The 22,833-nt window shown below is 48.5% G+C and overlaps 1 protein-coding gene across 1 annotated transcript in view; it reads left to right on the top strand.

The window, feature by feature from the left end:
• The window catches only part of LOC119978372 (lysine-specific demethylase 5B-like), a 425,856-nt gene that overhangs the window by 178,205 nt on the left and 224,818 nt on the right, over window positions 1–22,833 (top strand). Inside the window, exons 9-11 of the mRNA XM_038819962.1 lie at window positions 791–910; window positions 1,219–1,413; window positions 20,996–21,177. Of these exons, the coding sequence (XP_038675890.1) occupies window positions 791–910; window positions 1,219–1,413; window positions 20,996–21,177 (497 nt within the window). The remainder of the gene's footprint in view (window positions 1–790; window positions 911–1,218; window positions 1,414–20,995; window positions 21,178–22,833) is intronic.

Raw genomic sequence — 22,833 nt, 5'->3', positions numbered from 1 at the left:
AGACTGATGAACACCTAGTCTAACTCCTGGGTAAATATACAAATGACCGTCCCCCCCACTCCCCTTTTAACCCTCTGGCTATCCCCAGACCCACTTACCCAGCTGTCACTCTATTCACCCGCCAACCTGTCCACTTACCCACATACCTCACTCACCTCCCATTTACTCACTCACCCACCAACACATTGAGAAGCCTGGAGTTATTTAAACACATACCAGAAAATGGTAGTAAAAAGGGGGCATGCTTCTGCACAGATTCTCTTTGCTGCTCTCTCCGTGAATTGTTGGGCTGAGGGAATTCGGTAGGATCCTCCATTGGAAGTTCGGACAGAAAAATCACATGCAGGTAAATGGGTAGTTTTATGTCTGATCAATGTCGGATTATGGGGTTCCAATGCTTGGCCTGAAGATGTGGGCTGTTGTGAAGAGCGGTACATGAGCAATACAAGTGTGGTATTTTTATTTGCCGTGTGCCTATTGGCTAGAAACAGCATTGGAAATTTTCTCTGGAATTGTGTGAATTTAAGAAGTTGAATTAATAGTGATACTGGAATGGAACTTCTGCTAATGCAATGTAATATTTTCAATTGTGCAACAAATTCAATTGCAAGCATTTTCTCTTTAATTCATCAGATGTATTCTGTTCTGAATTATAAAATCTTATTTCCCAAAATTATTCATGTAAAGACCCTTAAACTGAACAAATTGTAGGCATAACATTATTTGGCTGTGTCCATTACCATGTTGATTGCAGTTTGTTGACATTTACAAGATCTCTTTATCAATACAGGTTTATAGAACTAATCAGTGTGCAGGGGAGTTTGTCATCACATTCCCCAGAGCCTATCACAGTGGCTTTAACCAGGGCTTCAACTTTGCAGAAGCTGTAAATTTCTGCACGATGGACTGGGTAAGTGTGCACTTCAGCGTGTGTGGTGAAGATGCAGAGTTACTTTTTCTGAATCTTCATTTGGAGAAAAAAGGTGATTTATAGTCAAAAATCTTGATTAATAACTGAATGGAATTTATTTGTTACTAGATCAAGGAGCTAGAAATGTATTAAAATTAGAAGCAGTAATGTTTTTGCAGTCCCCAGATGTGAACATTTATAATGTGCATCAACTTGTGGCCCAAAAGCTTTGCTCGCATGCTTTATGCAGCCAACCCTACTCTGAAATGTATTTTCAAATTGCCCTGCTGAATGTGTTTGTCTTGTAGCTGCCAATGGGCCGACAGTGTGTAGAACATTATCGTCTCCTGAATCGTTACTGTGTTTTCTCCCACGATGAGATGATTTGTAAGATGGCATCCAAGTCGAAGGATCTGGATGTAGTTTTGGCATCTGCTGTTTATAAGGATATGATCGTTATGATAGAAGAGGAGAAAAAATTACGGGAGGCTGTTCGCAAAATGGTGAGTGCTATAGAAAATAAGTATTTAAAAAACAAAATGTTTTTTTTGTTGAGACTTCCATTCAGAAGAACTATTCACCTTCACTTCAATATATGTCTGCGCCTGTTCCAACTTCTGTTTCCATGCTGTTGAATCCCGATGTGTCTGTCACCTGCAAACTCAACATAGCCCTTGCTCTGCCATGAAGTACATGCACTGCCCATAAAGTCCATAGAACAAAGAACAATACAGTATAGGAACAGGCCCTTTGGCCCTCTAAGCCTGCGCCGATCACGTATCCTACCTAGACCAACCACCTGTATCCTATATCCCGTCTCTTCATGTGCCTCCCCAGATAAGTCTTAAAGGTTGCTAACGTATCTGCCTCAACCACCTCACTTGGCAGTGCATTCCAGGCCACCACCACCCTCTGTAAAAAAAACTTCTCATCTCCACTGAACCTTTCCCCCCTCACCTTGAACCTGTGCCCCCTTGTAATTGTCATTTCTGCCCTGGGAAAAAGCCTCCCAACTGTTCACCCTATCTATACTTATTATTTGAGGAGGGATGTAGTTGCATTAGAGGCAGTGCAGAGGCGGTTCACTGGTTTGATTCTGGAGATGAGGGGTTTGTCGTATGAAGAAAGATTGATTAGTTTAGGCCTATACTCGCTCGAATTTAGAAGAATGAGAGGAGATCCAATTGAAATATATAAGATGATAAAAGGTATTGACAAAGTAGACATAGAGCACGTTCTTCTGCTTGTGGGGCAATCTAGAACGAGAAGTCATACTTGTAGGATAAGGGGGTTACTTCTCTCAAAGGATCGTGAATCTATGGAATTCATTATCACAGAATGTAGCGGATGCAGGAACTTCAAGTAAATTTAAGGAATAGGTAGTGTTGAATCTGCTAAATCTCAGATACTTCAACCAGTATATCAATCAAAGTTTTATCCAGGTGCCCTTCGTTGCAAGATGGACAAAGGACAAACACAAGTAAAGGTTCAATAAGTTTATTAATAATAATACTATTAACTCTTAAATTACCCAAATAAAAGAAGAGGATACCCCAGACTCAAATATACTACCCACAAAAATGGCTTGGTAGGCTGCGGATCTGATCGCTGGAATTCCTCTGGCCCATCTTCACAAAGGTGGTTCTTGCTGGCGGTCTCTTCCTTGCTTCCTTCCTTCCACCTGGTCTGGTCAAGGTCACCTCGCACACTGAGGGCGCGGTTCTCCGCAAATGCGGAGAGTCGTAAAGGCTGCCGTGAAACTGGCCGTGTTTCACGGCAGCCTCCGCGCCCCCTCCCGGGACCCGATTCTGCTCCCCGGTCGGGGCTAGCAGCGGGGCCCCGTGAACCACGGCATTGCAGGCTTAGCGAACATCGCTAAGCCCGCGCGCCAACGGTAACGGTAGCTGTTTTGCACGATGACGTCAGCCGCGCATGCGCGGATTGGACGGCTCCAACCCGCGCATGCGTGGATGACGTCATCACACGTATGCGTCAAACCCACGCATGCGTGGGCCGTCATGCCCCTCAGCTGCCCCGCGGACTGATCCAGCGGGGCGGCGGAGGAACAAAGAGTGCGCGGGTTTCGGACCCGCGGCCCACGATCGGTGCCCACCAATCGCGGGCCCATGCCACCCTTGGCACGGCCGTGGTGCAGCGGTGCCATGGTTCTCCAGAACGGCACTTTGCGGCCGTTTTCACGAACGGTGAGAGCAGGTGTGTTTGAGTGCGTGAAAACGGCCGTAAAGGCCTGGGAACTCGGCCCATCGGATAGGGGAGAATTGCTGTTCGCCGTAAAAAAACAGCGAGCAACGATTCGTGTCGTGGGGCGGCCGTGGGGGGGGGGGGGGGGGGGGGGGGAGAATAGCGGGAGGTCGGGAAAAATGTCGGGAAGGCCCTCCCGCTATTCTCCGACCCGTCGTGCGGGGTGGAGAATCGCGCCCTGAGTCTTTGCTGCTGGTGTGCCTGAGGTGCATACTTTTATCCCTCTCACTTCCTGCCTTTCCATAAACTTCTCTGGCTTCTGGCCAATGAGGTTTCGGGAAGAGGGGGGGGGGGTCCCAATACCCAGTGGGTTTCTTGATATCTGCCTGACAGGACACTGGGGCCTGCCCCCAGGTATCCACCTCCATGGTGTTGCTTCCATGTGACCTGTTGCCATATAAGGCAGTGTTCTTCAAACTTTTTCCGGGGACCCATTTTTACCAATCAGCCAACCTTCGGGACTCAACCCGGCCGACCTTCGCGACGTGTGCCGGCCGACCTTCGCGACCCACGCCGGCTGACCTGCGCAACCCACCATTTTCTCTTACCTTGTTTGCTGCTGACAAAAATGGAGGAGATGGTTTTGGGTCCCTTTGGCCCTCGTACACGCTCCTCCAATAGAACCTGTTGGATGAAGTTGAAGCCTTCGGGTGTCCGAAAGTATGGAGTCTCCTACTGTCCAAAGTTCTGAATTTTTTTCCTGTAAAATTTTATCAAATAAACCCCCACCCCCGAACTTGTAAAAAAAATAAAATGAGTAAAATAAATGAAAAAAATGAATATAACCCCCCCCCCAAACTTGTAAAAGAAAATGAAGAAAATAAATGGAAAAAATGAATAAACCCCCCCCTCCCCGAACTTCTAAAAAAAAACGAATACAATGAATGAAAAAAATAAAAATTAAATGATTAAAATAAATGAATAAAAACCAGTACAGAACTTGTAAAACAAAAAGCTGCAACTATTTTTTAAAAAATAGTGGCCGCACTGCGCATGCGCGCGGATCATCAATGCGGCCGAATTTTTAAAAACATGTTCGTGGAATGCGCATGCGCGCCGATCATCGTGCGCGTAGGCGCAATGCGGCCTAATTTTTTCTTTTTAACACGTTCGCGGACGCTTGCAACTGGCGTTATGAAAAGCCGGCTGCTGCGCGAGGATTTGCGCGATGGGGAGCGCCACGGACAACGGCTCCGTGACCCTCCCGACACCAACCCGGTGTCATAGGATTAGTGGAGTGGGCAGTCCAGACCTTCAAGCCCTGAATGAAGAAGCAGTGCGCCAGTTCCTGGGATACCCGACTGCACATTTCTTATTTTGCTACCGAACGATACCACGCGCCACGATGGGCGTCGCTCCAGTTGAGATGCTGATGAGATCCCACCTCCGCACCTATTGAATTTGGTCATCCCACGGGTTGGTGGAAAATACGCTGTAGCCAGGACAGGACCGAGGTGATGCAGGCCGGTGTACGCCATTGTGCATGTTCGCTCTTCATGATCTGGTGCACATCGGGAACTTTGGACAAGGCAGCTACGTGGATTCCAGGAGTCGTGTTGGCACAGACCGAGCGGTCTCATATTGAGTGCGGGTGCAGGAGCCCCGAGTCTAATTGACACGTGGACCATCTCCGTAACCATGTACCCGGTTCCAGGGGCCCAGATCCAGGCTGTTCTGCCACCTGTGTTGCCATCTCAGCTGCCGTTACCATCCTTAACCCCGATTGTGCCAGCTGTTGAGAGACCGGACTCTGGCATCGAAGATGCCGAGGTGCCGTATGAAATCCCACCCAGTTCCAAATCAGAGTCGGGCATGATGTGTTGCAACCGCTGGAGCTCGTCGTGCCGTGTTCCACCACCTCATTGGCTTCACTGGCACCACCCAGGTGCTCCACACGAACATGCTGCTCCCCAGTCTAGTACATGCCTTCGGAAGCCACGCAGTCCGCTCCCGACAACTGTCCATGAAGCGCCTGTGCTGTACTGTTCAATGGGCGAAAGAGACTCAAGACGACTTCCGGTTGCGGCTATGCGGAGCTAAGCCGCACGTTCGGCAGCTCCCGCCAGGAACAGACTTTTGGGCTCTTTTAAGGGCCCCCAGCGGTACTTGCTCGACGGTTCCCAACGTGGGAAGGTGTCTGCCGCGGATCCCCAGTGGTCTCTGGTCTTGACCTGGAGTGGGGCCAGCAGAATAGCGGTGGCAGCGCCTAAGAAAAAACGTGGGAAGAGAATCAAGATGACGGCCGGCGGAGGCCTCGAGGAATGTGGGCGCAGGTGCAGCAGGAGACTCTTCAGCGCTGTTTTCACGAGCTAAAAGTGGAGTTGCTAGACTCACTGAAGGCGAATACGGACAAGCTGCTGGCGACGCAGACAGCCCAGGGGGTGGAGATCCGGGAGCACCGACAACAAGCCTCCGAAAGAGAGGATATGAGGCCACGGCCCTCGCGGTAAAGGTGGAGATGCATGAGGCATCAAGAAGTGGCAGGAGCGGTTCGAGGAGATGGAGAACCTGTCGAGACGGAAAGATTTGCGGATCCTGGGCCTCAAGGAGGGGCTGGAGGGGTCAGACCTGGGGGCCTATGTGGTCATTTTGTTGAACTCGCTGATGGGAGCTGGGTCCTTCCAGGGGCCCCTGGAGCTGGAGGGGGCCCACAGAATACTGGCCAGGAGGCCCAAGCCGAATGAGCCGCCACGGGCGGTGCTGGTGCGGTTCCACCGGTTCGTTGACCGAGAGTGCGTGCTTAGGTGGGCCAAGAAGGAGCGGAGCAGCAAGTGGGAGAACACGGTAGTGCGGATCTACCAGGACTGGAGTGCGGAGGTGGCTAAGCGGAGGGCCGGGTACAACCGGACGAAGGCGGTGCTCCACAGAAGGAGTGTGAAGTTTGGCATGTTACAGCCGGCGCGTCTGTGGGTCACTTTTATTTTGAGTCCCCGGAGGAGGCGTGGGCCGAGAAGTTGGACTCTGACTGAGGGTCATGGGTTTGTAAATAACTGTGTTAACTTTTGGTGGGAACAAAGAACAAAGAAAATTACATCACAGGAACAGGCCCTTCGACCCTCCCAGCCTGCGCCGATCCAGATCCTTTATCTAAACCTGTCTCCTATTTTCCAAGGTCTACTTCCCTCTATTCCCGCCCGTTCATATACCTGCTAGATGCCTCTTTCATAGAATTTACAGTGCAGAAGGAGGCCATTCGGACCATCGAGTCTGTACTGGCTCTTGGAAAGAGCACCCTACCCAAGCCCATACCTCCACCCTATCCCCATAACCCAGAAACCCACCTAACACTAAGGGGCAATTTGGACCCTGAGGGCAATTTATCATGGCTAATCCACCTAACCTGCACATCTTTGGACTGTGGGAGGAAACCGGAGCACCCGGAGGAAACCCACGCACACACGGGGAGGATGTGCAGACTCCACACAGACAGTGACCCAGCGGGGAATCGAACCTGGGACCCTGGCGCTGTGAAGCATTTGTGCTATCCACAATGCTACCGTGCTGCCCCTCTTAAATGATGCTGTACTGCCCGCCTCTACCACCTCCGCTGGTAAAGCGTTCCAGGCACCCACCACCCTCTGCGTAAAAACTTTTCCACGCACATCTCCCTTAAACGTTCCCCCTCTCACCTTGAAATCGTGACCCCTTGTAACTGACACCCCCACTCTTGGGAAAAGCTTGTTGCTATCCAACCTGTCCATACCTCTCATAATATTGTAGACCTCAATCAGGTCCCCCCTCAACCTCCGTCTTTCCAACGAAAACAATCCTAATCTACTCAACCTTTCTTCATAGCTAGCACCCTCCATACCAGGCAACATCCTGGTGAATCTCCTCTGCACCCTCTCCAAAGCATTCACACCCTTCTGGTAATGTGGCGACCAGAACTGCACGCAGTATTCCAATGTGGCCGAACCAAAGTCCTATACAACTGTAACATGACCTGCCGACTCTTGTACTCAATACCCCGTCCGATGAAGGCAAGCATGCTGTATGCCTTCTTGACCACTCTATCATGCTGTACATCAATTTTCTTGAATTTGATCTTCCAAAATGCATTTGCCTGGATTGAACTCCATCTGCCATTTCTCTGCCCAACTCTCCAATCTATTCTGTATTCTCTGACAGTCCTCCTCGCTATCTGTAACTCCACCAATCTTAGTATCATCTGCAAACTTGCTAATCAGACCACCTATACCTTCCTCCAGGTCATTTATGTAGATCACAAACAGCAGTGGTCCGAGCACGGATCCCTGTGGAACACCACTAGTCACCCTTCTCCATTTTGAGACACTCCCTTCCTCTCTGTCTCCTGTTGCCCAGCCAGTTCTTTATCCATCTAGCTAGTACACCCTGAACCCCATACGACTTCACTTTTTCCATCAACCTGCCATGGGAAACCTTATCAAACGCCTTACTAAAGTCCATTTATATGACATCTCCAGCCCTTCCCTCATCAATTAACTTTGTCACTTCCTCAAAGAATTCTATTAGGTTTGTAAGACATGACCTTCCCTGCACAAAACCATGCTGCCTATCACTGATAAGTCTATTTTCTTCCAGATGTGAATAGATCCTATCCCTCAGTATCTTCTCCAACAGTTTGCCTACCACTGACGTCAAGCTCACAGGTCTATAATTCCCTGGATTATCCCTGCTATCCTTCTTAAACAAAGGGACAACATTAGCAATTCTCCAGTCCTCCGGGACCTCACCCGTGCTCAAGGATGCTGCAAAGATGTCTGTTAAGGCCCCAGCTATTTCAACCCTCGCTTCCCTCAGTAACCTGGGATAAATCCCATCCGGTCCTGGGGACTTGTCCACCTTAATGTCTTTTAGAATACCCAAAACTTCCCCCTTCCGCATGACAACTTGACCTAGAGTATTTAAACATCCATCCCTAGCCTCAACATCTGTCTTGTCCCTCTCCTTTGTGAATACCGATGCAAAGTACTCATTGAGAATCTCACCCATTTCCTCTGAGTCCACGCATAAATTCCCTCTTTTGTCTTTGTCTTTCTCTAGTTACCCTCTTGCTCCTTACATACGAATAAAAGGCTTTGGGATTTTCCTTAACCCTGTTAGCCAAAGATATTTCATGACCCGTTTTAGCCCTCTTTATTACGCGTTTTGTCCGACTTTCCCGATATTCCTCCAAAGCTTCATCAGTTTTGAGTTGCCTCGATCCTATGTATGCTTCCTTTTTCATCTTAGCTAGTCTCACAATTTCACCCGTCATCCATGGTTCCCTAATCTTGCCATTTCTATCTTTCATTTTCACAGGAACATGTCTGTCCTGCACTCTAATCAACCTTTCCTTAAAAGACTTCCACATTTCAAATGTGGATTTACCCTTAAACAGCTGCTCCCAATCCATATTCCCTAGCTCCTGCCGAATTTTGTTATACTCTGCCTTTCCCCAATTTAGTACTCTTCCTTTCGGACCACTCTTGTCCTTGTCCATGAGTATTCTAAAACGTACGAATTGTGATCGCTATTCCCAAAGTAATCACCGACTGAAACATCAACCACCTGGCCGGGATCATTCCCCAATACCAGGTCCAGTATGGCCCCTTCCCGAGTTGGACTATTTACATACTGCTCTAAAAAACTCTCCTGGATGCTCCTGACAAACTCTGCTCCATCTACGCCTCCAACACTAAACGAATCCCACTCAATGTTGGGGAATCTCCCAACACAACCACCCTATTGTTCCTACATTTTTCTATAATCTGTCTGCATATTTGTACCTCTACTTCATGCTCACTTTTGGGAGGTCTGGAGTAAAGTCCCAACAACGTTACTGCACCTTTCCTATTTCTCAGCTCCACCCATATTGCCTCAGTGCTCGAATCCTCCATCGTGCCCTCCTTAATCACAGCTGTGATATCATCTCTGACGAGTAATGCAACTCCTCCACACCTTCTACCTCCCTCTCTATCCCTCCTGAAGCATCTATACCCTGGGATATTCAGTTGCCAGTCCTGCCCTTCCCTCAACCAAGTCTCAGTAATACCAATAACATCATATTCCCAGGTACTGATCCAAGCCCTAAATTCATCTGCCTTACCTGCTACACTTCTCGCATTAAAACAAATGCACCTCAGACCAGCTGTCCCTTCGCGTCATCTCTTCCCCTTTGTCACATTGAGTTTATTGTCTCGTACCTTACTGGCTTTAGTTGCTGCTTCTTTACTGACCTCTAATTTCCTAATCTGGTTCCCATCCCCCTGCCACATTAGTTTAAAACCTCCCCAACAGTGTTAGCAAAAGCACCCCCTAGGACATTGGTTCCAGTCCTGCCCAGATGTAGACCATCCGGTTTGTAATGGTCCCACCGCCCCCAGAACCGGGAAGGGTCTCTGTTTTATGCTGTTGCATGCTGTTTTAAGCTGGTTGTGTGTTGTTTCTGGGGCGGGTGGGGTGCTCTTTTTTGCATGGGCGGGCTCGGGCAGTGGGAAAGCGCGGGCTTTTCTTCTGTTTCCCGCACTGAGGGTGGATGGGGGCGGGGTCGGAGCTGAGAAGCGCGGGTTTTTTCCCCGCGCGGGAGGGGGAGCAGGAGGGTCTGCTGATGGGTCTGGGGGAGGGGAAGTAGCCCCACGTCGGGAGGGGTCGGAGGTGTGGCGGGAGTCAGCAGATGCAAGCTGGCTCACGGGAGTGCTACGGAGGGAGTAACGTGGCTGGGAGGGGTCGTAGCCTGGGGGGGGGGGGGGGGGGGGGGTACCGGGTTGCTGCTGAAATGGTCTGGAAGGAGCTGGTGTATGCGGGGGGGGCCGGGGTGGGAGTGTGCCGCCGTGGGGAACGGGCCGAGTGGGGGGGGGGGGGCCTGGCCTGGGTCTGGCAGGGGACGGGTTATGGCTTTTATGGTGATTTGAAGTGTGTCTATTTCAATGCCAGGAGTATACGAAATAAGGTAGGGGAACTGGCAGCATGGGTTGGTACCTGGGACTTCGATGTTGTGGCCATTTCAGAGACATGGATAGAGCAGGGACAGGAATGGTTGTTGCAGGTTCCGGGGTTTAGGTGCTTTAGTAAAGTCAGAGAAGGGGGCAAAAGAGGGGGAGGTGTGGCGCTGCTAGTCAAGGACAGTATTACGGTGGCAGAAAGGGTGCAAGATGGGGACTCTTCTTCCGAGGTAGTATGGGCTGAGGTTAGAAACAGGAAAGGAGAGGTCACCCTGCTGGGAGTTTTCTATAGGCCACCTAATAGTTCTAGAGATGTAGAGGAAAGGATGGCGAAGATGATTCTGGAAAAGAGCGAAAGTAACAGGGTAGTTGTTATGGGAGACTTTAACTTTCCTAATATTGACTGGAAAAGATATAGTTCGAGTACATTGGATGGGTCGTTCTTTGTACAATGTGTGCAGGAGGGTTTTCTGGCACAATATGTTGACAGGCCAACAAGAGGTGAGGCCACTTTGGATTTGGTTTTGGGTAATGAACCAGGCCAGGTGTTAGATCTGGAGGTAAGTGAACACTTTGGAGACAGTGACCACAATTCGGTGACCTTTACATTAGTGATGGAAAGGGATAAGTATACCCCGCAGGGCAAGAGTTCTAGCTGGGGGAAGGGCAATTATGATGCCATTAGACATGACTTAGGATGTGTCGGTTGGAGAAGTAGGCTGCAAGGGTTGGGCACACTGGATATGTGGAGCTTGTTCAAGGAACAGCTATTGCGTGTTCTTGATCAGTACGTACCAGTCAGACAGGGAGGAAAGGGTAGAGCGAGGGAACCGTGGTTTACCAAAGAAGTGGAATCTCTTGTTAAGAGGAAAAAGGAGGCCTATGTGAAGATGAGGCGTGAAGTTTCAGTTGGGGCGCTTGATAGTTACAGGGAAGCGAGGAAGGATCTAAAGAGAGAGCTAAGACGAGCAAGGAGGGGACATGAGAAATCTTTGGCAGGTAGGATCAAGGAAAACCCAAAAGCTTTCTATAGGTATGTCAGGAATAAAAGAATGACTAGGGTAAGAGGTAGGGCCAGTAAAGGACAGTAGTGGGAAGTTGTGTGTGGAGGCTGAGGAGATAAGCGAGATACTAAATGAATACTTTTTGTCAGTATTCACTCAGGAAAAAGATAATATTGTGGAGGAGAATGCTGAGACCCAGGCTATTAGAATAGATGGCATTGAGGTGAGTAGGGAAGAAGTGTTGGCAATTCTGGACAAGGTGAAAATAGATAAGTCCCCAGGGCCTGATGGGATTTATCCTAGGATTCTCTGGGAAGCCAGGGAAGAGATTGCTGAGCCTTTGGCTTTGATTTTTAGGTCATCATTGGCTACAGGAATAGTGCCAGAGGACTGGAGGATAGCAAATGTGGTCCCTTTGTTCAAGAAGGGGAGTAGAGATAACCCCGGTAACTATAGGCCGGTGAGCCTAACATCTGTGGTGGGTAAAGTCTTGGAGAGGATTATAAAAGATACGATTTATAATCATCTAGATAGGAATAATATGATTAGGGATAGTCAGCATGGTTTTGTGAAAGGTAGGTCATGCCTCACAAACCTTATCGAGTTCTTTGAGAAGGTGACTGAACAGGTGGACGAGGGTAAAGCAGTTGATGTGGTGTATATGGATTTCAGTAAAGCGTTTGATAAGGTTCCCCACGGTCGGCTATTGCAGAAAATACGGAGGCTGGGGATTGAGGGTGATTTAGAGATGTGGATCAGAAATTGGCTAGTTGAAAGAAGACAGAGAGTGGTGGTTGATGGGAAATGTTCAGAATGGAGTTCAGTTACGAGTGGCGTACCACAAGGATCTGTTCTGGGGCCGTTGCTGTTTGTCATTTTCATAAATGACCTAGAGGAGGGAGCAGAAGGATGGGTAAGTAAATTTGCAGACGACACTAAAGTCGGTGGAGTTGTAGACAGTGCGGAAGGATGTTGCAGGTTACAGAGGGACATAGATAAGCTGCAGAGCTGGGCTGAGAGGTGGCAAATGGAGTTTAATGTGGAGAAGTGTGAGGTGATTCACTTTGGAAAGAATAACAGGAATGCGGAATATTTGGCTAATGGTAAAATTCTTGGTAGTGTGGATGAGCAGAGGGATCTCGGTGTCCATGTACATAGATCCCTGAAAGTTGCCACCCAGGTTGATAGGGTTGTGAAGAAGGCCTATGGTGTGATGGCCTTTATTGGTAGAGGGATTGAGTTCCGGAGCCATGAGGTCATGTTGCAGTTGTACAAAACTCTAGTACGGCCGCATTTGGAGTATTGCGTACAGTTCTGGTAGCCTCATTATAGGAAGGACGTGGAAGCTTTGGAACGGGTGCAGAGGAGATTTACCAGGATGTTGCCTGGTATGGAGGGAAAATCTTATGAGGAAAGGCTGATGGACTTGAGGTTGTTTTCGTTAGAGAGAAGAAGGTTAAGAGGTGACCTAATAGAGGCATACAAAATGATCAGAGGGTTAGATAGGGTGGACAGCGAGAGCCTTCTCCCACAGATGGAGGTGGCTAGCACGAGGGGACATAGCCTTAAATTGAGGGGAATAGATATAGGACAGAGGTCAGAGGTGGGTTTTTTACGCAAAGAGTGGTGAGGCCGTGGAATGCCCTACCTGCAACAGTAGTGAACTCGCCAACATTGAGGGCATTTAAAAGTTTATTGGATAAGCATATGGATGATAAGGGCATAGTGTAGGTTAGATGGCCTTTAGTTTTTTTCCATGTCGGTGCAACATTGAGGGCCGAAGGGCCTACTGCGCTGTATCGTTCTATGTTCTATGTTCTATGTAGTCGGCAGGGGAGGGGGGCAGGGAGCCCTCTGATCCGGCTGATAACTTGGAATGTGAGGGGGCTGAATGGGCCGGTCAAACGGGCCTGGGTGTTTTTACGCACCTGAAGGCGGACGTGGCTATGCTCCAGGAGGCGCACCTGAAGGTGGCGGACCAGGTTAGACTGAGGAAGGGCTGGGTCGGCCAGGTGTTTCATTCGGGGCTGGATGCAAAAAATCGGGGGGGTGGCGATTCTGGTGGGAAAAAGGGTGTCGTTTGAGGCGTCAAAGGTGGTGGCTGACAGTGGAGGGAGGTATGTGATGATGAGCGGCAAGCTGCAAGGGGAGCGGGTGGTGCTGGTGAATGTCTATGCCCCAAATTGGGACGATGAGGGTTTTTTGCGGCTCATGTTGGGCCGCATTCCGGATCTAAAGACGGGGGACCTAATACTGGGGGGGGGGGGGGGGGGGGGGGGGGAGGGGGGGACTTTAACATAGTGCTGGATCCCCCATTGGATCGATCCATGTCCAGGACGGGCAGGAGGCCCGCGGCGGCTAAGGTGTTGAGGGGGTTTATGGACCAGATGGGAGGGGTGGATTCTTGGAGGTTCGCGAGGCCGAGGGCCAGGGAGTACTCATTTTTTTCCCACGTGCATAAAGCCTATTCCCGGATCGATTTTTTTGTCCTGGGCAGGGGGGTGATTTCGAGGGTGGAGGATGCCGAGTATTCTGCCATAGTCATTTCGGACCATGCCCCGCACTGGGTAGACCTTGAGCTGGGGGAGGAGAGGGACCAGCGCCCGCTCTGGCGTCTGGAGGTGGGGCTGCTGGCGGATGAGAAGGTGGGCGGGCGGGTTCGGGGGTGTATCAGGAGGTACTTAGAGGCCAATGATAATGGGGAGGTCTGGGTGGGGACGGTTTGGGAGGCATTGAAGGCGGTGATTAGAGGGGAGTTGGTTTCCATCCGAGCTCATAGGGAGAGGGGAGAGCAAAGAGAGAGGGAGAGGTTGGTGGAGGAGATGGTGAGGGTGGACAGGAGATACGCGGAGGCTCCGGAGGAGGGACTGTTGATGGAGCGACGTAACCTTCAGGCCAAGTTCGACTTGCTGACCACCGGAAAGACGGAAGCTCAGTGGAGGAAGGCACAGGGAGCGGTGTACGAATATGGGGAGAAGGCGAGTAGGATGCTGGCGCATCAGCTCCGTAAGCGAGACGCGGCCAAGGAGATTGGTGGAGTGACGGATAGGGGAGGCAATGTGGTGCGAAGTGGGGTGGACATTAATGGGGTCTTCAGGGACTTTTATGGGGAATTGTACCGGTCCGAGCCCCCGGTGGGAGGGGGGGGGGGGGGGGGAATGGGGCTCTTTTTGGACAGGCTGAGATTTCCGAAGGTGGAGGAGGGACAGGTGGAGGGGCTGGTCAAAGGGATAGGCAGCATGCAGTCGGGGAAGGCGACGGGCCCGGATGGGTTTCCGGTCGAATTTTACAAAATGTATGCAGACCTGCTGGGCCCCCTATTGGTTAGGACCTTTAACGAGGCAAGGGAGGGGGGGGGGCTTTGCCCCCGAGTATGTCACGGACGCTGATTTCCTTGATCCTTAAACGGGACAAGGACCGATCTCGTTGTTAAATGTGGATGCCAAGCTGTTGCCGAAGATCTTGGCCACAAGGATAGAGGACTGTGTGCCGGGGGTCATTCATGAGGACCAGACAGGGTTTGTGAATTGGTGTTCAGCTGAAGGCAGCTGAACACCAATATACATAGGCTTCTGAATGTTATTATGATGCCGGCGGTAGAAGGGGAGGCGGAGATAGTGGTAGCATTAGACGCGGAGAAGGCCTTTGATAGGGTTGAGTGGGGGTACTTGTGGGAGGTGCTGGAAAGGTTTGGGTTCGGGGAGGGGTTTGTCAGCTGGGTGAGGCTGTTATATGAGGCCCCGATGGCGAGCGTAGCCACGAATAGGAGGAGATCGGAGTACTTTCGGTTGTACCGGGGGACGAGACAGGGGTGTCCCCTGTCCCCTTTGCTCTTTGCATTGCGACCCTGGCCATGGCGTTGAGGGAGTCGAGGAATTGGAGGGGTCTGGTGTGGGGTGGGGAGGAGCACCGAGTGTCATTATATGCAGATGACTTGTTGCTATATGTGGTGGACCCAGTGGGGGGAATGCCGGAGGTGATGAAGATCCTTAGGGAATTTGGGGGCTTTTCTGGGTACAAGCCCAACCTGGGTAAGAGTGAGCTGTTCGTTGTACACCCGGGGGATCAAGAGGAGGGGATTGGTAGGCTCCCGCTGAAAAGGGCAGGGAGGAGCTTTCGGTACCTGGGAGTCCAGGTGGCTAGGAGCTGGGCGGCCCTTCACAAACATAACCTCACTAGGCTGGTGGAGCAAATGGAGGAGTAGTTTAAAAGATGGGACATGTTGCCGGTGTCGCTGGCGGGCAGGGTGCAGTCCGTTAAGATGACGGTGATCCCGAGGTTTTTGTTCCTGTTCCAGTGCTTCCCCATCCTTATCCCGAAAGCCTTTTTTAGGAGGGTCAACAGGAGTATTACGGGATTTGTATGGGCGCATGGGACTCCGAGGGAGAGAAGGGTGTTTTTGGAGCGGGGCAGGGATAGGGGGGTGCTGGCGCTGCCCAACCTCTGTGGGTACTATTGGGCTGCCAACACAGTGATGGTGCGTAAGTGGGTAATGGACGAACCCAGTGGTGGCGGCTACCCTCAAAATCTGGGGGCAATGGAGACGGCATGGGGGGAGCTCGATGGAGTCCCCGATACGGGGGAACCACCGGTTTGTTCCAGGGAGCATCGATGGCGGGTTTCTGGGCTGGCGCAGTGTAGGTATTAGGAGGTTGTGGATGGGAGGTTTGCGAGCCTGGATGAGTTAGAGGGGAAGTTTGGGCTCCCCCCGGGGAACATGTTTAGGGTACATGCAGGTTAGGGCGTTTGCCAGGTGGCAGGTGGAGGGGTTCCCTCTGCTGCCCCCACGTGGGGTACGAGACAGGGTGCTCTCGGGGGTGTGGGTTGGAGGGGGGAACATTTCGGACGTGTACCACGTCATGTAGGAGGTGGATGAGACCTCGGTGGAGGAGCTGAAGGGTAAATGGGAAGAGGAGCTGGGTGAGGAGATTGAGGAGGGGACGTGGGCGGATTTCCTGGAAAGAGTGAATTCCTCCTCTTCCTGTGCGAGGCTTAGCCTCATAAAGTTCAAGGTGCTGCACAGGGCCCACATGACCGGGACAAGGATGAGTAGGTTTTTCGGGGGTGAAGACAGGTGTGCTAGGTGCTCGGGCAGCCCAGCGAACCACGCCTATATGTTCTGGGCATGCCCAGTGCTGGGGGAGTTTTGGAAGGGGGTAGCAAGGACGGTGTCGAGGGTGGTAGGATCCAGGGTCAAGCCAGGCTGGGGACTCGCAATTTTTGGGGTTGCAGTGGAGCCGGGAGTGCAGGAGGCGAAAGAGGCCGGTGTTCTGGCCTTTGCATCCCTAGTAGCCCGGCGGAGGATCTTGCTTCAATGGAAGGATGCGAGGCCCCCAAGCATGGAGGCCTGGATCAATGATATGGCGGGGTTCATCAAATTGGAGAGGGTGAAATTTGCCCTGAGGGGATCTTTAGGCGGTGGCAGCCTTTCCTGGACTTCCTGGCAGAACGGTAGGAAAATAGGCCAGTAGCAGCAGCAACCCGGGCTGGCGGGGGGGGTTTGTTTCGGGGGAAGGGAGAAATGTGTTTATTGAATATGCCGGTTGCTTATCTATTTCTTCTTTTTGTAGTTACTGGGGGCCGGGGGGGGGTTTGGTCTTGGGGGTTAGTGTGTTTTTCTTTTTGTTGTTGTTAATACTCAGATCAGCCTATGAACATGGACGTCTCTCCAGACTTGTGGAGGTGGGTGGGGCAGAGTGTTAGAAGCCCCACGGAGATCACAGTATAAGAACAATCCGATTCCCCATGACCTCCGCGGAATATGAACTTCCACACAACGGGGACAGGGCTTCCCCTTAATTCGAGGCACCCTCACTTGTATATAATCCCCGACCTGGATGCAAGTTGAGGAGGCCGCCCCTTCGGCAAGTGGATTGTATATCAAATAAATCAAGTTATTGTTTCCTCCCTGCTGGTTCATGTGCTTTTTTGGCGGCTTCTACAGATCGTGATCATTTTAAGTTCCTTTTGCCATTTGATTTTCTACTATTCTTTTTGCGTCTTTTGCTGAGAAGACTGATACTGTGAAGTATAGTCCAATCCTCTAAGGAACTAATGTTCCATTTAGCCACTCTTCCTTACATAATTCCAGAAGTTTTACCTGACTGGTTTTATATTTCTTGCTAGATTTTTCTCTTACTCCAATTTCTCCCTCTTATTTTCTTTTTGATCATCCTTTGGGAAAGTTTTAGAAACCAGAAATCCGCTGGCCTACCACTAAGCTTCGCAGCTTGTATGAATGCCTTTTCATTCAATTTGAAATGAAAATGAAATGAAATGAAATGAAAATGAAAATGAAAAAATGAATTGAAAGTAACTTCCTTAGTTAACCACGGATGGTGCATCCTTCTGGTACAGTCTTTCTTCTTAAATGGAATGTATATTTTGGGAGATGAACTATAGGCGTAAATGTCTGCCACTGCTTATCTATTGTCTCCCCTTTTAACCTATTTACCCATTCCAGTGTTCCCAAACTTTTGCAGCCCTTTTGACCTCCCAAGAGTACTGTCGGAACCCCTGAGAAACATTCTTCTTATGTTGAGTTAAACCACAAAGAAATTATTGTTTTTGTGCAATAGGAACAAACATGCCAAAACAAATTTATAGAAGTCTTTTCTATTTCTTAAATGTATATACTTACTATAATTAAAAAGTTATCTTATTCAACAAAGTACTTTTTGTCATTTTTCATGGGAGGAATGATGTTGCTTGATTTGCTCATTTGTTAACTATTAAGAGTGATGCTGGATTCTTATTATATTGCTAAACTTTGCACCGGCGCCCACCTGCTAGCCCCCTTGCTCCCGCTCTGGGACCCCCTCGCTCCAGCTCTGGCCAACTCCGCTGTGCTCTGGGTCTACTCCGGTGAGAGACGTGCTCCGAGGCCCACTCACCATGAGCTTGTGCCTCACTGGCCCCCTTGCAGGAGAGTGGGGGGCTGGCGAGACCAACCAGGGAATGTGTTAAAAAAAAAGTCAAGCCTTGGAAATCTAAAGTCTTGAATTGGGGTTTCTGCATCAGATGAGCTGAGGCAGTGGCAAAGTCTGACAATGTTCTACAACTGGAAATTGGTATGTATGATCAGAACTTCATCTCAGGGCCAAGTATGGCACCGTGGTAATAAATAGAATCTTTAATGTCGGACAGTGTTCAAGGATGTGGCTAGCGTTAGTGGCTAGGAGTTTTGAGAGTGAACCAAAGTCACTGTTTTCAGTCTTCCAGTATTTAATTGCAGGAAATTTCTGCTCATCCAGTACTGGATGTCAGATGTGCAGTCTGAAACTTCAGCAACAATGGAGGAGCCGAGAGAGGTGGCGGTGAGATAGAGCTAGCTGTCGCCAACATACATGTGAAAACTGTTGCTGAGGAGCCACATTGAAATGAGAAATAGAATAGAGCCAAATATAGATCCTTGAGGGATACCAGAGGTAATGGTCAGATAGGATGTCATTTGTGACGTTTGATACTGTAGCAGAGAAGGAAGCCTGATTGGGCGAATCCAGATGGAAGCTCCAGATAGCATTGGCATGAATGGGCACAGATTTGGAGACGACAATATCTTCAAGGACGGTGAAACCGAAAGGGAGGTTACAGAGGGTAATTTGCAAGAATGGTGAGGTTGATGGTTGTTTTTTTTTGTAAAGGAGACACATGTTGATTGCATAATTAAAAGGAGAGAGGGACAACACCTTAAGAGAGAATCATTTACAATATAATTTAATATGGGGTCCAGGACAAGTTGGATGGGCAACAGTGTAGTGAGAATAGGGTCAAGGTAGCAGGAGGTGGCCTGATGGACAATATTAGTGCAAGAAGGTGTGAGGGGAGATTGGAGAGAAAGTCGAGAAGGATGTGATTTCAAGGCTAGGACAAACGGATGTATTAATGAGCTGCACATGTACCAGTAGAAAGCAGTTTTGCCAAGCTACATTACAGTATTTAGCATTGACACTGAGGGTGTTTGGAAAATGTTTGTAATATCAGCCTTTCTCACATTGAAGTATTTTATGTACTTGCCCTTCTCAAGGTACCTAGGTAACCAGAAACTTCTTCCAACATCAGAGCTTCAGTATAAATCCCAGATGAGACCTGTAGATTTGACACATCATGTGTAATTTTGCGTAATTTTATCTTCAAAGGGACACTGATTTGGCAGAGCAATTCCAGAACAAAGGAAACAGGTATTTGACATAGAGTCTCACAAAGCTGAAACTGCTTTTATGGTTGGAGAAAGGTTTGTGGAAGACATGATCCATATCTTGGAAAGAGGCTCCAGCAGGTTATGCAACTAAGACGAGGAAGTATGAAGATGAAAACAATAAACCAGAGACGAGGCTAGTGATCAGAACTAAATCCTGTCCTTAGTGTATTTATAAAACAGGTTCCTAGTTAAACAGTGGGCTTAATTTGAAAAGTTCTTTGAAAAAATAATTAGTATTTGGTACTAGTTTAGAGGTAATAAGGATAGGTACCAACTGAAATAGTCCAACATGGAATAAATGGTAATTTCTGTAAAGAACAGCAGGTCTGGGCTGAATTGTGAGCTGTGAGCACTGTGCAGCATCATTGTATTCATAGAATCCCTACAATGCAGAAGGGGCCATTCAGCCCATCGGGTTTACACTGACCCTCTGAAAGAGCACCCTACCTCGGCCCAATCCCCTGTTCTATCACTGTAACCCCACCTAAATTGCACATCTTTGGACACTAATGGCCAATCCACCTAACCTGCACATCTTTGGAATGTGGAAGGAAACCGGAGCACTCGGAGGAAACCCATGCAAACACAGGGAGAAGATACAAACGCTACAGAAGGTCAGGATCGACTCATGCCCCTGGCACTGAGGCAGCAGTACTAACCACTGTGCCACCACGGAGATTAAATAGTACTGGATTGGGACTATTAGAACTCTACACATGCTGCCAGACCTGTTGATCATTTCCAGAATTCTTTGTTTTTAATTGTGTTGGAAATTTGTCAGGTAAGGGTCTCGTGCTGCAGCATAGATTTTTACGCTACCTGTGGAAGGAACAACCTTCATAAACCAGTGACTTCTTATTTTATTACTTTTGCCATTCTTTTCTTTCTGATGGTTTTTAGTTATTTTTTTCCTTTACTCATCGCTGTGAGACATGTAAAGAGACAAAATGTTATGAGTCCCATGCTCCTTACAGAATCATAGTTTGAAATCACGGCAGAATTTCAGGTTGTAAGGCTGTAGTTTTGCACTTGCGGGTTAGAACTGGGGTTCTCATTAACTACAGTAAAATAATGTAATACAGTACTCACCTGATGAAGGAGCTGCACCCCAAAAGCTAGTGTTTCCAAACAAACCTGTTGGGCTTTAACCTGGTGTTGTTTGACGTCTTACTGTGCTCACCACAGTTCAACGCCGGCATCTCCACATTACAGTAAAATTGGAACCTGCATAAACATTAATCCAACGGCCACTGAATGTGTGGAGCAAATCAAAATGAATTATCTGTTGTGAGTAATGCTTTCTAGAAGTGCAGGCTTTAACAAAAGACACCTGGAGCGAATGTTATGATCATTCCTGACAGATGTTTCTAAAATGCTTGGGGACCTTCTGATTTCAACAATTAATTGTAAGACAATTGTGTACCTGCAAACACCACAGGTAATTAACATAGCTGCAAGCACCACTGATTCATTTTCTGACCTACTGTGCTTGTTTGAATACCAGGATGTGATGAATTAATGTATAATTAGAATTGTGAATGGGACATTCTGGTGGAATGTTTCATTGCTTTGCTTGTCTATGTAAAGCTCTTTTCATAAGCATTTTCTGCTAATCTGTTAACAGACCTGAACGCTGCAAAAATAATTCAAGATTAGATTAAACCTGAATATACATTTTCATTGAAAATAAATTAATCTATTTTTCTTATTCTAGGGCGTAATTGATTCTGTGAGGGAGAAATTCGAGTTATTGCCTGATGATGAGCGACAGTGTGCAAAGTGCAAGACTACTTGTTTCTTGTCTGCAATCTCATGCCTTTGTAAGTCCAACCAGCTAGTTTGTCTGTACCATGCTAAGGAACTGTGCTCATGTCCACCACACAGATGTCATCTCAGGTAAATAATGCAAGGACTATCCTGTCTAGAATGAGTGTTGCTGTTTAATCAATCAGTAAAGAGAAGGCCTTGGCTTTATGGTTAAGTTATGAGATGTACCTTGGATAGTGAAGCTCTATATGTTATTGGTCTGATGGAGATAGGCCAGGCAGATGTGCCTCATTGAGACCATAGCAATCTGAGTGAGGCAAGTGCTGAAAATAAGTTTCCAGAAGTTACCACCTTATTTCAGTATCCAAAGGGTGTTTTTGGGTTCCACGTTTCAGACAAAATTATTTCAGCCAATGTTTCTATCTCATGCCTTCACAGGATCCTTCAAGACTTTGTAAAACTTATTTAAGGTTTTTACGCCAAATAAATGTATTAAACTCTGATAGAACATTGTATCCCAACATGTATATTTTAAGGTAGTCAAGTTTGTAACAGAAAACGACAAATGGTTTGCAATTACTATACTATATTAGTAGTATGCCTCACTGTTGGAAAGAGTTAGCAAATACTGCAGAGGTGACTTCGCTGGCTCAGACATGTTTGCAGGTTGGAAGATGGTCACCTATCAAAGGTTTTTTCTATGGTGCGGGGGCTGGGGATTGAGGGTGATTTAGAGATGTGGATCAGAAATTGGCTAGTTGAAAGAAGACAGAGAGTGGTAGTTGATGGGAAATGTTCAGAATGGAGTTCAGTTACGAGTGGCGTACCACAAGGATCTGTTCTGGGGCCGTTGCTGTTTGTCATTTTTATAAATGACCTAGAGGAGGGCGCAGAAGGATGGGTGAGTAAATTTGCAGACGACACTAAAGTCGGTGGAGTTGTAGACAGTGCGGAAGGATGTTGCAGGTTACAGAGGGACATAGGTAAGCTGCAGAGCTGGGCTGAGAGGTGGCAAATGGAGTTTAATGTGGAGAAGTGAGAGGTGATTCACTTTGGAAAGAATAACAGGAATGCGGAATATTTGGCTAATGGTAAAATTCTTGGTAGTGTGGATGAGCAGAGGGATCTCGGTGTCCATGTACATAGAGCCCTGAAAGTTGCCACCCAGGTTGATAGGGTTGTGAAGAAGGCCTATGGTGTGTTGGCCTTTATTGGTAGAGGGATTGAGTTCCGGAGCCATGAGGTCATGTTGCAGTTGTACAAAACTCTAGTACGGCCGCATTTGGAGTATTGCGTACAGTTCTGGTCGCCTCATTATAGGAAGGACATGGAAGCTTTGGAACGGGTGCAGAGGAGATTTACCAGGATGTTGCCTGGTATGGAGGGAAAATCTTATGAGGAAAGGCTGATGGACTTGAGGTTGTTTTCGTTAGAGAGAAAAAGGTTAAGAGGTGACTTAATAGAGGCATACAAAATGATCAGAGGGTTAGATAGGGTGGACAGCGAGTGCCTTCTCCCGCGGATGGAGGTGGCTAGCACGAGGGGACATAGCCTTAAATTGAGGGGTAATAGATATAGGACAGAGGTCAGAGGTGGGTTTTTTACGCAAAGAGTGGTGAGGCCGTGGAATGCCCTACCTGCAACAGTAGTGAACTCGCCAACATTGAGGGCATTTAAAAATTTATTGGATAAGCATATCGGTGCAACATCGAGGGCCGAAGGGCCTGTACTGCGCTGTATCGTTCTATGTTCTAATTCATTTATTTTGAGCCTACGAATATTGTC

The sequence above is a fragment of the Scyliorhinus canicula genome, chromosome 15 (assembly GCF_902713615.1).
Source record: "Scyliorhinus canicula chromosome 15, sScyCan1.1, whole genome shotgun sequence".
NCBI classification, from domain to species: domain Eukaryota; kingdom Metazoa; phylum Chordata; class Chondrichthyes; order Carcharhiniformes; family Scyliorhinidae; genus Scyliorhinus; species Scyliorhinus canicula.
The sequence above is the reverse complement of the archived record's forward strand: the minus strand, read 5'-3'. Positions and strand labels throughout refer to the sequence as shown.